This window comes from Leiobunum rupestre, chromosome 3, assembly GCF_980474605.1.
Source record: "Leiobunum rupestre chromosome 3, qqLeiRupe1.1.hap1, whole genome shotgun sequence".
Classification (NCBI taxonomy): Eukaryota; Metazoa; Arthropoda; class Arachnida; order Opiliones; family Sclerosomatidae; genus Leiobunum; species Leiobunum rupestre.
Window position 1 is genome coordinate 52,644,998 of NC_143386.1, and position 15,092 is coordinate 52,660,089.

At 34.4% G+C, this 15,092-nt stretch overlaps 1 protein-coding gene across 1 annotated transcript; it reads right to left on the reverse strand.

The window, feature by feature from the left end:
• Window positions 1-6,780: 6,780 nt before the first annotated feature.
• On the reverse strand, window positions 6,781-10,306 carry LOC149952573 (carbonic anhydrase 2-like). Its single transcript, XM_090169766.1, has 5 exons — window positions 10,192-10,306; window positions 9,941-10,089; window positions 9,570-9,662; window positions 7,335-7,568; window positions 6,781-6,960 (listed from the first exon to the last, which is right to left on the reverse strand). The coding sequence occupies exons 1-5, from the start codon at window positions 10,277-10,279 to the stop codon at window positions 6,781-6,783; spliced, it is 744 nt and encodes a 247-aa protein (XP_090025892.1). The 5' UTR covers window positions 10,280-10,306.
• Between the last annotated feature and the right edge of the window lie 4,786 nt (window positions 10,307-15,092).

Consider the following 15,092-nt stretch of genomic DNA (forward strand, 5'->3'; position numbering starts at 1 on the left):
GGTACAAAATACGCTTAAATCAAAGAAAAAGATTTCTGTTCGTAGAATTAACTAGCTGAATGATAGAAACGCACACGACGAAACAGATTCTGACGAAGAATCAATTTTATATGTTGGTGCGCTACATACAAGGTGTTACGGATAAGAGTACCGAAACTTTTATAATGTGTTCTATGGGTCAATACGAGTTGAAAATGTCAAATGAACCACGGTCCTAAAATGTACCGTTTAGGAGATACAAGCTTTCAAAATTTGACCTAAAAAACACCGAAATTCACTTAAATGTGAAATCCTTATTATGCCTTGATCACAATTGTTGTCTTAAAATGATCGGTTGTTTTTTAGAGATAAAGTGATAAAAGGATCGCCGAATATCAAAAGATCATTACAATATCGTCCGGAAGTATGTACCTCAAGATTGGGAATTTACGAAGAAGCTTTAAAAACAAGACGTTTAACTGTAACCTCTTCGTGTTTGATAGTACAAAAACCAGCAGCACATAATTAATGGTATGTTTTTATTTATCAAAACAGAACAATTATTGACATTGTTACACGCACCGTTCACATTATTTACAAGAGTTGTTCGAAATGCCCACCTTGAACTCTAATGCACAAACGACAACGTAGTACAAATGATTGACGCACGTTTTCCCAGATGTCTGGTGTGTTTTGAATTGTCTCACATGCATCGATAATACGCTGGCGCAAGTCGTCGACATCTCGGAACTCTGTTTTATAAACTACGTCTTTCAGATGTCCCAAAGATAGAAGTCACAAGCGTTCAAATCGGGAGATCGTGCTGGCCATGGAAAAGTTACTCCTCGTCATATCCACCTTATTATTTATTATATATGGATATATGTATTTATTATATATGAATATATGTATTTATTATATATGAATATATGTATTTATTATATATGAATATATGTATTTATTATATATGAATATATGTATTTATTATATATGAATATATGTATTTATTATATATGAATATATGTATTTTTAAAAATAATGTTTAATTATGAACCCATGAATATCTCCTCCCACTTCGGCCAATCATTTAACGTAGATACAAACTAGTCACTGTATTTTTTTTAATTTTAAAGACGCACTTTTAAAAAAAAATCAAATTAAAAAAATTATTTGAAATTTGAAAAATAAATTTTTTTAAAGAACGTATATGGTGTGTATCGTTGGAAAGGGCATACATGGCTGAGTTAAATGACACCATTAGCAACCATTAGAGCTGCTGCTATGGGGATTAGAAAATATACGAGTCATGTCATTTTTGCCACTTTAGGAAAATTTTAAACAGCTGTAATTTAAAACCCGTTTGAGATAATTGAATAAAACTTTGCATTTGCCTTGAAATCCTTAGACACTATCTATATCCAAAATTTCATTAAAATCCGAGATGGTTTGGTTTTTGAGTGTGTTGATTTCACATGGAATGCCCCAAATATCAAAAATCGGTATTTCTTTTGGAAAATCACGTAAAAATCCAATAAGTGTATGTTTTTTGGTATCAATGGAAAGCTCCTCACGTAATCTCACTAGGTATTTCTTAAAATGTTAATTTATCACAATTCCACATCATCTTATAGTGTTTTGTACGTTACCCCTGAAAACCACAATATTTTCTACTTTTTCGCCTTTAACTCATAACCATTTCTATCTACAAAACTATTTACTCGATTACTGCGTTCTGTACCCCAATTTACCCTAGAAACTGAATTCGCATTGATTTCTAATGGTTAGACAGAAAGATATTCAACTTTTATTCAAGGGGGGCGAATTACGTAAACGCGCCACATGAAAAACCGGGGCTAATGGTTGTAAGGGCGTATTTCAATAACTACCAAGAACTTTTACCTAAAACCTCAGACTTAGTCATTCCTAATACTGACCAAACAGTGTTAAAAATTTTAAAAAAATCGCTTGACTCATGGTAACATCATTGGGTGAATCGCCATGGAATGGCTCACGATTGACTTCCGAGAAGCAAATAGATCCTTCAATACGAGTGACTAAGGGTGCAATTTATTGCAAATTATATTGTTAAACCTGAGTTATGGAATCTTTTAACATTCCCCGATGTTGATTCGGGCCAACCAGACTTTTCGGTGTACATAGATCCACGTTGCGACCAACGCGAGAAGCTCATACACTAGTGCATTTGGTCTCCTAAGCAGACGTTTTGGTTTTATACAACCACAAATCGTCTTAAATTTAATTTTGAGATCTATCCGTGTTCCACAAGAGGCCAAAGTTCTGCTATTATGCACTCGTTGAATTTTATTTAACCTTAGTTTGGAATTATGACCCCTAAAAAGCTATCTACCTACTTCGGCTCTTGGTCAAGTAGAAAAAGTGTAAGCGCAATCTCAATTTGATAAAGTAGGCATTTAATTCGTAACATTTGACATTTCAAATACAACCTTTAATAATGTTCAGTGAAATTTGGTGCATTACACTGTAAAACTAACAATGTGTGTTTTTTAAGCAAATTACAAGAACTAGTTTACGAGGAGCAGACCACTCTTTTCCGTTTTCAGTGTACTCTTTGGCTGAAATCATCGCCCTCTAATCACCACGTAAAAATGCTGTACTTTATTTGAGTTTAATTTGTAAGGATTCTGTACTTAATTTGAAATTAATTCGATATGATTATCTAATTAATTTTAAAATACTTCGTAATGATTATCTAATTAATTTTAAAATACTTCGTTAGGATTTCTTAATTAATTTGAATAAAATCTTTATTATTCTGTAATTACTTCGTTATTATTATGTACTTACTTCGCTATTATTCCATAATTACTTCGGTCTTATTCTGTAATTACTTCGTAATGATTCTGTTTTTCATTTGAAATTACTTGCTAATGATTTTTTCATTACTTCCTAATGATCCTGTAATCAGTTCCTAATGATTTTGTGACCACTTCCTAATGATTCTGTAATTACTTCATAATGATTCTGTAATTACTTCCTAATGATTCTGTAATTACTTCCTAATGATTTTGTCATTACTTCCTAATGATTCTGTAATTACTTCTTTATGATTCTGTAATTATTTTTAATTATTTTGTCATTACTTCCTAATGATCCTGTCATTACTTCCTAATGATTCTGTAATTGGTTTTTATGATTCTGTTATTAATTGAAATTTTTTCTGTAATTAATTGGAAATTATTCTGTTATTATTGGAAATTATTCTGTTATTATTGGAAATTATTCCGTTATGAATTGGATATTATTCTGAATTAATTGGAAATTCTTCTGTAATTGGAAATTTTTCTGTAATTAATTGGAAGTTATTCTGTTATATGAAATAATTATGTAACTACTTCGTAATGATTCTATAACTAATTCGCTATTAATTCCTTATGATTCTGTATTTAATTTGAGGTTACTTCCTAATGAATCTGTATTCAATTTGAAATTACTTCAGGCCCGTACATGGGGGGGGGGCGCCAGGGGATGCTCAATGCCCCCAAATGAGTACTTGAGCATCCCCAATCCGACCCAACCAAAAAAAAAAATCGATTGCTCAATTACCGAAAGATATGATCTAAAATATTTGTATATTAATCAAAAAAGAAAATTACTTTTACTAGCGAGCTAGTATCAGAAGATATTAGAAACGATTTTACTATAGTTTTGGAAAATTGCTTTCGCGCGTCTCACTGTACCAGAAAAACTTTTCAATTGTAGAAATATTGAACCAGCTGAGGGGTCCGACACTCTATCAAATTTCGTACACGCCAGTGATTTGAAAATTTCCAAATTTAAAATTTCTGATTAAATTTTAGGAAATCTTTTCAAATTTCTCAAATGTTTTGGCAAATTTTAAAATTTTTATTGATTCCAACAAATTCCTCAAATTTAATAAATCTTATGAAATTTGATGGTTTTCCGCCAATGTTAATGAAATCTTGCAAAAATTTGAAAATTTTTTATTGAAATTTTAGCAAATCTTGAGAAAATTCATAAATTTCTACGGGAAATTTAAGAAATCTTCAAAATTTACAAATTTAAAAATATCGCAGCGACATTCTCTTCGCCCTCGCTAAGATATCGGAGCTCGGCTTTATAGGGTGGGACAATGGGGTCGGCCCTCGGATCTACCATAGTGATCTACCTAGTGTTCGGTCACATACTATATATTTGTAAAACAAATGGGATTTCTACCATCAACTTCGAGCGCTCAACTTAGTCTAGCATTGTTTTTGTATAAATCGTAGTTCTACTTCACCCACCTATACATCGACCTTGAATTTTGGCCCTTTTGGTTTTTGTCTCAGTTGTTCGCTCGTTTTTACACACAATCCTAAGGATTTGTGTGTATTACCCTCCCGTACAGTGTAGCCGATGCCGCCGTGTCACGCATATCTCTTCAACGGTTATGGCTAGAAGAGTCAATGATATCTCGTTCGAATGTACATACATCGCCATTGATAGCCTTTCATAAAGTTTTAAAATCGGAGCCCTAGAAGTTGGGCATTTGCCCAATTTACTATTTTCGGTGGTTTCGCTTTATGTGGTGCCGTTCAGAGTGCGCCGAGCTTGCAGCGTATGACCAGAAGTAACAATTAAGTATGACACTGATCGACCTAGTTTTCGGCGTATGACCAGAAGTAATAAGTGTGACACTCAACGTAATAAAGAAGTGTGATCAGAAGTAACAAATAAGTATGAAACTGATCGAACTAGTCTTTGTCGTAAAACCAGAAGAAATAAGTGTAACAATCAACGGCTGACTAGTAGTAACAAATAAGTGTGATCAGAAGTAAAAAATAAGGGTGACACTGATCGAAGGAATATTCGATGTTTTCAAAGTATGACTAGAAGTAACAAATAAGTGTAAATACAATTATGTGTGACCGTGGATATATATTGCTTGTGATACCGGCGTTGCAGGTTGCTGTGAATAGCTCAAACAAACTTAACACATTAGAAGGATTGTGTGTATTCTGACCGTCGTACGTCTTGTTGTTTCTCACTCGGTCCAGAATTAAAGATATTTCGTCGAATTTACAAATTTAAAAGTACTGTTACACTCTTGTCTATCGAAAAAATACTACCTGAATATTACGGTAAAATCCGAGCTGTAAAATCCCGGACATGTTGGTAATCTCGAAATGTTGATATACTACCCTTTAGTCATAATAAACCGAGTAATATACACTTTTAGATTGATTAGTTAAGTAAATTCAATAAAATTGGCCTCTTAACACACCTTTGGAAATTCAAATGCTTAGATATCCCTTAAAGAAATTACTCTGGCTTCGTTGCTTTAAAATTATATAAATTTCAAATTTAAATATCTAACTGCAGTAAGTTTCCTAATTACAATCAAAATTTGCGTTTCTCATAAGCTTTGGTCACACGTTGGAATCGATTTCGAAACGGTTTTGGACTACTTTGGAAGGACGGTGTTACGTCACGAAAACGATTTCGAAGCCCTTTGAAACGGTTTGAAGATAATTAAAGCTGTTCACAATAGCCTTCGAGAACAATTTTCGACCGTTTTGGAATGGTCAACTTGATTTTTTTAGCCATTTCGATAGAGTGATCGTTGAAAAATGAAATTATACTTTTAAAAATTAATTTTTATTTCCCAAAACGATCGAAAACGGTTCTCAAAGTGTTTAGTGTGAACACGGCTTGAGTCGCGTTAACACTAGAGACTTTGATGAAAACGGTTTGAAGCCCCTTGAATCGATATGAGATAAAGAGAGAAATGTGAACCGAGCTCGAAAGAGCTATAGATTTTCGAAAAACAGTCAAATTAATCAAATATTAAAATGACGATCACGATCAAATCTCATGAAAATTTCCAAATCCTTATCAAATATCGTTACAATTTCCAAATCCCTATCAACTCTCATTGAAATTTGCAAATCACATATAAAATTTGGATATTCTGCAAATTTTGTAAATTTATGAAATTTCGGTCAAATCTTGAAATCTGGACGAAAAGATTTGAAGATTTTCAAATTTCGTACGCATTGTAGACGAGTGTCGGACCCCTCGGAACCAGCTTATCAAAAATGTTTTGACGGATATTTTAGGGGTACAACCGGATACACGAAAAAGAGAAAAGTGATTAGACGATATTATAACAAACATGCACGTAGTTTATGCTTACTATCACATCGTCGTATATCCGAATATAATAGAAAACTGATTAGCAATATCAAAATAACTCAATAAACCAAATGTTGGTATATTTACTAATTCCATAGGTGGTGAGATAAAAATGACTTAAAGCCTTGGCACCCCCAAAAAGAATTTGAGCGCCCCCGAGTTTTGGCGGCTGTGTACGGGCCTGAATTACTTCCTAATGATTCTGTATTTAATTTGGAATTACTTAATAATGATTTTATTAATTACTTGGTTAAGATTCGGTATTTAATTTGGAATTACTTAATAATGATTCTTTAATTACTTCGTTAAGATTCGGTATTTAATTTGGAATAACTAATGTTTCTCTATTGAATTTGAAATTACTTAATAATGATTAAATAATTACTTCGTTAAGATTCTGTAACTACTTCGTAATGATTGTGAAGTCGATCGGTATTCAATTCGTAATTGAAATCATTGATTGTACCATTTCATTGTTTACTTAATTGATGCACAGTGAAATGTCAAATGGCTAGCCCCTCGTTATTATAAGCAGCAAAATCGTTTTATTGTAGAAATTAAAAATTGTTTAAAATTATGATAAAATGAGTACTGTTGTACACTATATGATCATTGTGATTGTTATCACCAACAACATCTCGATACGAACAGAAGAAATCCAACAAGGTAGGAGACAGAAATTCTTTTTTCAGCTGCACTTGTGACGAATTCAATTTTTCTTCCATCCAATGGCTGCAGAGGCCGGAAATTATCCGACAAAAAGGCTTCGTTCGATTTCCTTACGAGCGATCGAAACGCATTCAGCTGTTAACGTTTAAGTAAATGAACAAATCATATCATTCAACTATTTGGACCATAAACAAGGCATTCTAATGGTTTTAGACTAATACACGCTATTTGTCACGTCATCATAGTTTGCGCGCGCACGATCCCGGTCTAGGCGTAGGACTGCCGCGTTATAATTAATTTTTAAGTCGTTTTTTCCCCTGCTAGCGCTCTTATCTTTTAAGATATTACATCAATGCCCCGTCACTCTATACAAAGCTATTAGTAATAATTTCGATTAACAGACCCAGTTAGGTAACGTAATAATAGATTTATGCCGATACTCCACAATTTTATAACCAGCTATTCCTCAAAGGGCTAGGGTAATAATTGTAATGTGATTGTAATCTCACTTGATCCTCCGATATTTGAATAGTTGTCTTAAAAATAATCCAGGTGACGCTCTCGCTGCAAGTGGGCGTGGTCAGTGAGCCGTTGTAGTAGTAGTAGTCGTTGAGGTTTTTCGGCAGAAGGTCTACCATTGGTTCCAGATGCTCGTCCACTACTCTGGTCGAAATAGGACCTTTTTCAACCCGCGGCAAACTCTTCACGATTGACTGCAAAGCGGTATTTGGCTCCTTTGACAACTGAATCAAAACATATTAATCGTCTTGACAAGTTCATTAGCACAAAAATCTTCACTTTAAAGTTTCTGTTTTGAATATATTCCCTCATATTTTATTTCCCCATACTTTGTTTCACTCATTTTACGCACTTATGATTTCAATAGCTCTAACCTTTAATAATACCATCTTTTAGCAAACTCCCTCTATAGCCAAAACGCTAGCAGGTCCTTAGCGCTACAACCTGATAAGCTACTGCCTGGGTAGCTACACGTGAGCAGCTACACCCAAACAGCTACAGAGTAATTAACTGCTACTGGCTCGAACTGCTACAAACGCTGAAATAAAAAATGAGTATGTAAAAATAGATCAAAATTTTCAATTAACGTTTTAAATATTTTTGGATAGGTTGGGTTAGGTAGCTCAAACAAACTTAAGACAGGAGGATTGTGTGTATTCCGATCGTCGTACGTCTTGTTGTTAAACTGTAGCTGTTCGAGCCTGTAGCTGTTTTATACTCTGTAGGTGTTCGGGTGTAGCTGTTCTGGTGCAGCTATTCAGGCTGTAGCTATTCGCGCTGAAGCGCTTACGACATGGAAGGGCCAAAACGGGGTCAACGGAAGCTTTTTCTGTTGGTTGATTACAAGGTAATAATAATAATAATAATAACGTGGAAAAATAGAAATCCAAAGAAATATTAGAAATGTAGAGATGTTCAAAGAAATGTTGGAATTCTAGAACAATAAAAGGAATTATTTTCGATATTTCGGGAAATCTGGAAAGATTTTTAATATTTTTGGAAATATTGGAATTTTTTTTTATACCCCTCGCAACTTTCACTTTAAAGACGCAAATGTTTCTTTAAGGCTATAGTTTTTATAAGAGCGTCGCCATATCTAACTTTGAAGAAAAAATGATAGGTTTCGTCAAGCGACAAGGATCATATTAAGAGGCTTTGTGTATTAATTATCCCTAGCGAAGTTGTATTCGATTTACAGTGTCCTAGTAATTTTTTAAAGTCAATGTGATTTGAAAGTGAACTCTAAAGAAGAACGTTTGAAGTGAAATTTATGTGTCAGTCACGGGACGTATCCACCGAATCTTGGTCTATAAAGGCATTTTACTGATACCGACTGCCTAATCAACAATTAAAGAGGACAGATGCCGGTCGTTCAGAATATGTAACGGTTTTGAAGTATTTAACACAATATTTAATTTTTTGTTATTTAAAAGAATGTATTCAAATTTAGAGAAAACAATTGGCCGCAGATTTTAATTACTTATATTTTTATGAATTTTTGAAGATATTATCCACCTACGAGGAGAGAGACTGTGATTGTACAGAAGTTTCTTGCTATTTTTAGAGCTATAGTTTTATCCTTGTACAACAGATGAACCACAAATGTAAATCGAAGAAGATACCCCAAACAGATCGTGTCCCAGAGCGTTGCCTTAAGGTATAAAAGAACATAAACAAGCGAAATACCACAAGTTCTCTGCCTCGTTCTGCTTAGTTAGCCTTCAGTTTTGCCTTAAGATGATACCCAACGAACTTTTAGTTACATTCTTCGCCACTATATGGGGTAACAATTTCAGCTTTGTGCAGTTCGGGCTAGTTAAAATGGAATTAGTACTCTCCAACCCGAGGTGAACATGGACGCTGTGTATAATGTTCCACAATAAAATTATTTAAATATGGATTTACCACACGACTCATAAATTACTGTATAGCCTGACATTTGCATTTCACGCGCAACTTTGAGAAAGACTAAATGAGGCCAATTTTTTGTTTTTTCGGAAGATTAAATTTTTATCCCATTCATGTATTTATTTTATTCCTTTTAAATCCCGCGACTGATATGACAGTCCACTACTCCACTTGATTATTTATTTTAAAGTAAATTACTGACTAAGGATTTCTCATCTATGAACGTAGATGGCGCATCGTAAACTGCGTTTGCGTAGATCATTTCACTGAAAGTGTGTTTTGAAATTATTTTTTTACAAATGTTAATGAAACCGTACCTGACCAAAGACTGCAATCACCATCAGCCCATCGGATTTATCTAGAGCTTCATCTTGGCTAGCGTACTTTGTGTTATAATGCACAAAATGGCACTGTTAAGAGATTCAATTCAATATTTTATTTTTCAAAAAATATTATAATGAAAAATATATTTTTTCTAATCATGCATATTTACTTAAAGCACTATTTCCTATAGTTTTCAGTGCGTTAGATTTAGATAATTATATATTTTTCAAACGCAAATTAAAATATTCCAAAATATTCTTTAAAAATGAGTGTTCACCGCATTTAAGCTCTACGAGCGTCATCACTGGTACGAATATGCAACGGCAAGTCGGATTATTTATTAAGTCCAGTGGGAGTTTCTTACTTCAATTGGGAAGGTTTTGTTGTCAATACGGTGTTCGGAGCCAACTTCGTCCTTGGAACCCCAATGGAAATGCAGCTGCAAGAACCTAAACACTGCTTTACCAACTGGGCCGCCGGAAACAGTCATGCCATCCGGAAATGTGGCAACAGCTGGCAGTTCAAATATTTAAATAATCGGATGAAAAAGATAACTTAAATTGAACATTTGGAATTTGTCAATTCGATCAACCTTACTCCGCGAAAACGTGTTACCTGAGTGGTTGTTGTTTGTTACGTTAATCGCATTGGGTTTCATGTTAAATCCCGAGATGACAAATTTAGGATAGCCTTTTCTTTTCATGGTAATTTTTCCTGCTGAAGTGTCAATGTTAACGGGCGATTGATGTTTTCCTGCGCAAGCGGCAAAGTGTCCCGTCCATGCCGAAATATCTGAAACGATACACCCTAGACATCAGTTTATAAACAAACGTTGTCTTCAGCAAAGATTTGGTTTTTGTAAAATAAAAGTGTATCTCAACAATACTAATGGCCATAATTAGAAAAATGTATAAAATTAAGTAATGGCTATCGATAGAAAATATCACGAAGTAAAGGTCATCGGTGGAAAAATGCAAGGGAAACGAATGAACATCGATGGGAAATTGCAAAGGAAATTAATGAAGATCGATGGGAAATTACAAAGGAAATGAATGAGCATCGGTGGAAAATTACAAGGGAACTGAATGACCGTCGATGGAAAATTGGAAAGTAAATGACTGCCTATCGATAACAAATTTCAAGGAGAATGAGGAACCATCCTTTTGAATTACTAAGGAAATGTATTACCACCGAAGGAAAATTGCAAGGAGAATGAATTACCATCGATGGGAATTACTAAGGAAATGTATTACCACCGAAGGAAAATTGCAAGGAGAATGAATGACCATCGATGGGAATTACTAAGGAAATGAATGACCATCGATGGGAATTACTAAGGAAATGTAATACCACCGAAGGAAAATTGCAAGGAGAATGAAGGACCATCGATGGGAATTACTAAGGAAATGAATGACCATCGATGGGAATTACTAAGGAAATGTATGACCATCGATGGGAATTACTAAGGAAATGAATGACCATCGATGGGAATTACTAAGGAAATGAATGACCATCGATGGGAATTACTAAGGAAATGAATGACCATCGATGGGAATTACTAAGGAAATGTATTACCACCGAAGGAAAATTGCAAGGAAAATGAATGACCATCGATGGGAATTACTAAGGAAATGTATTACCACCGAAGGAAAATTGCAAGGAGAATGAAGGACCATCGATGGGAATTACTAAGGAAATGAATGACCATCGATGGGAATTACTAAGGAAATGAATGACCATCGATGGGAATTACTAAGGAAATGAATTACCATCGATGGGAATTACTAAGGAAGTGTATTACCACCGAAGGAAAATTGCAAGGAGAATGAATGACCTTCGATGGGAATTACTAAGGAAATGTATTACCACCGAAGGAAAATTGCAAGGAAAATGAAGGACCATCGATGGGAATTACTAAGGAAATGAATGACCATCGATGGGAATTACTAAGGAAATGAATTACCACCGAAGGAAAATTGTAAGGAGAATGAATGACCATCGATGGGAATTACTAAGGAAATGTATTACCACCGAAGGAAAATTACAAGGAGAATGAAGGACCATCGATGGGAATTACTAAGGAAATGAATGACCATCGATGGGAATTACTAAGGAAATGAATTACCATCGATGGGAATTACTAAGGAAATGTATTACCACCGAAGGAAAATTGCAAGGAGAATGAATGACCATCGATGGGAATTACTAAGGAAATGAATGACCATCGATGGGAATTACTAAGGAAATGAATGACCATCGATGGGAATTACTAAGGAAATGTATTACCACCGAAGGAAAATTGCAAGGAGAATGAATGACCATCGATGGGAATTACTAAGGAAATGTATTACCACCGAAGGAAAATTGCAAGGAGAATGAAGGACCATCGATGGGAATTACTAAGGAAATGAATGACCATCGATGGGAATTACTAAGGAAATGAATGACCATCGATGGGAATTACTAAGGAAATGAATGACCATCGATGGGAATTACTAAGGAAATGTATTACCACCGAAGGAAAATTGCAAGGAGAATGAATGACCATCGATGGGAATTACTAAGGAAATGAATGACCATCGATGGGAATTACTAAGGAAATGAATGACCATCGATGGGAATTACTAAGGAAATGAATGACCATCGATGGGAATTACTAAGGAAATGAATGACCATCGATGGGAATTACTAAGGAAATGAATGACCATCGATGGGAATTACTAAGGAAATGAATGACCATCGATGGGAATTACTAAGGAAATGTATTACCACCGAAGGAAAATGGCAAGGAGAATGAATGACCATCGATGGGAATTACTAAGGAAATGAATGACCATCGATGGGAATTACTAAGGAAATGAATGACCATCGATGGGAATTACTAAGGAAATGTATTACCACCGAAGGAAAATGGCAAGGAGAATGAATGACCATCGATGGGAATTACTAAGGAAATGAATGACCATCGATGGGAATTACTAAGGAAATGAATGACCATCGATGGGAATTACTAAGGAAATGTATTACCACCGAAGGAAAATGGCAAGGAGAATGAATGATCATCGATGGGAATTACTAAGGAAATGAATGACCATCGATGGGAATTACTAAGGAAATGAATGACCATCGATGGGAATTACTAAGGAAATGTATTACCACCGAAGGAAAATGGCAAGGAGAATGAATGACCATCGATGGGAATTACTAAGGAAATGAATGACCATCGATGGGAATTACTAAGGAAATGAATGACCATCGATGGGAATTACTAAGGAAATGTATTACCACCGAAGGAAAATGGCAAGGAGAATGTATGACCATCGATGGGAATTACTAAGGAAATGAATGACCATCGATGGGAATTACTAAGGAAGTGAATGACCATCGATGGGAATTACTAAGGAAATGTATTACCACCGAAGGAAAATGGCAAGGAGAATGAATGACCATCGATGGGAATTACTAAGGAAATGAATGACCATCGATGGGAATTACTAAGGAAATGAATGACCATCGATGGGAATTACTAAGGAAATGTATTACCACCGAAGGAAAATGGCAAGGAGAATGAATGACCATCGATGGGAATTACTAAGGAAATGAATGACCATCGATGGGAATTACTAAGGAAATGAATGACCATCGATGGGAATTACTAAGGAAATGTATTACCACCGAAGGAAAATGGCAAGGAGAATGAATGACCATCGATGGGAATTACTAAGGAAATGAATGACCATCGATGGGAATTACTAAGGAAATGAATGACCATCGATGGGAATTACTAAGGAAATGTATTACCACCGAAGGAAAATGGCAAGGAGAATGAATGACCATCGATGGGAATTACTAAGGAAATGAATGACCATCGATGGGAATTACTAAGGAAATGAATGACCATCGATGGGAATTACTAAGGAAATGTATTACCACCGAAGGAAAATGGCAAGGAGAATGAATGACCATCGATGGGAATTACTAAGGAAATGTATTACCACCGAAGGAAAATTGCAAAGAGAAAGAAATCATTTACAAAGATTGTTGTCAATTATGGAAAATATTCCGAAAGCGTGAATGACGATGAATGGAAAAAAGCGCAATAGGGCCATAACCCCAATGACCGTCAATTTTTTTTTTTAAATAATAGGGCTCCATCGGTTACTGTAGTTGCTAGTACCTATGACTCAAAATTTTTCTGAGTTGCGGCAGGAAATGGGTATTCGCTTTTGAGGGCTCTCAATGCAGCGATTTGAGAGTACGAGTGTCTATATTGTTTTGATTTGTATGTGAGAAACTAATGAAAATGAGTGCACATTATGTTTAAATATTAAAAACTTACCTTGCCTTTATAATTATATTCCCAGGTGTCGTTTTGTGCTAGTGTACCTCTGGTACAAAATACTGAAGGTGAAATAACGACAAACAAAAATTTATTATTTTAAAAGTTAACTTATTTATGACCTTTATAGCTCAATATCACGAATAATTAATAAGCGCAGAAAATTATATGCTGGCAAACATGACCAGTACGGGTTGAACTTGTGCGCGTGACACACTAAGCACTTCCAGTTTTTAACATGAACGGTGGTGTATTTAAAACCATAAGTTACGTTATACATATAAGTAGGACTTGGTTCATGCATTTCTTTCTTACGACCACATTTCACCTATACCAAATCAATCAACCACTTCAAAAGTATGGGAGCAATATTTTTGATTTAATTAGAAAGATGGTTTAAATGCTTTTTCGAAAATATGCAATTTCAAGTTAAATGGTTTTGAATTAAAGGTAGTGAATTATGAATCAAAAACTGCCTGATTCACAATTAGTTTTAGAATTTAAACAATTCTTAAGAAAAAACCACGTTATTGATGTTACGTGAGTTTTTCTCTCATGCTTCGACTTAATGAAGGTACTAAACAAAACCTCGAATATCTAAAACTGCGACTTATGAGGTTTTTCAAGCCCTATGTTATGAGCTACATGCTATGTTATTATTAAGAGTTATCCTTTAATATTCAAAATAAAGAAATTTGGTAATGGAAATATCGTATAAGAATTAATTAGAAGGAACATAAATATTTTTGAAACTGTATATTTCTATCATAATAATTTTAACCGTTTTAAATGAACAAAAGCACCTTTAATCATATAGCCTTACGCGTCTTATAAAAATGGCAAAACCGATAACTTTATTTTGGGTTTGTATAAAAAGCCAATCTATAAAAATAATCATTTTCACAAATGATATCTGACACAATTTATATTAAATTTTTTAAACTTTAATTTCAGTCATATATTACGTATAACCTACTGAAATATCTAATTTTATTCCAAAATGTTTTATTAACTTTAATTAGGTGCTGATATTTTACTGATAAAGTGTTTGTATTTAATCTAATGTATCTTTTAAGAGAGAGTGATTCATCTACGAATGACACAGCACTCAAAGCATGACGACTCAGAATTTACTACTTATGCTTAAAATAATACTATATGGGCATTCACTTATTTT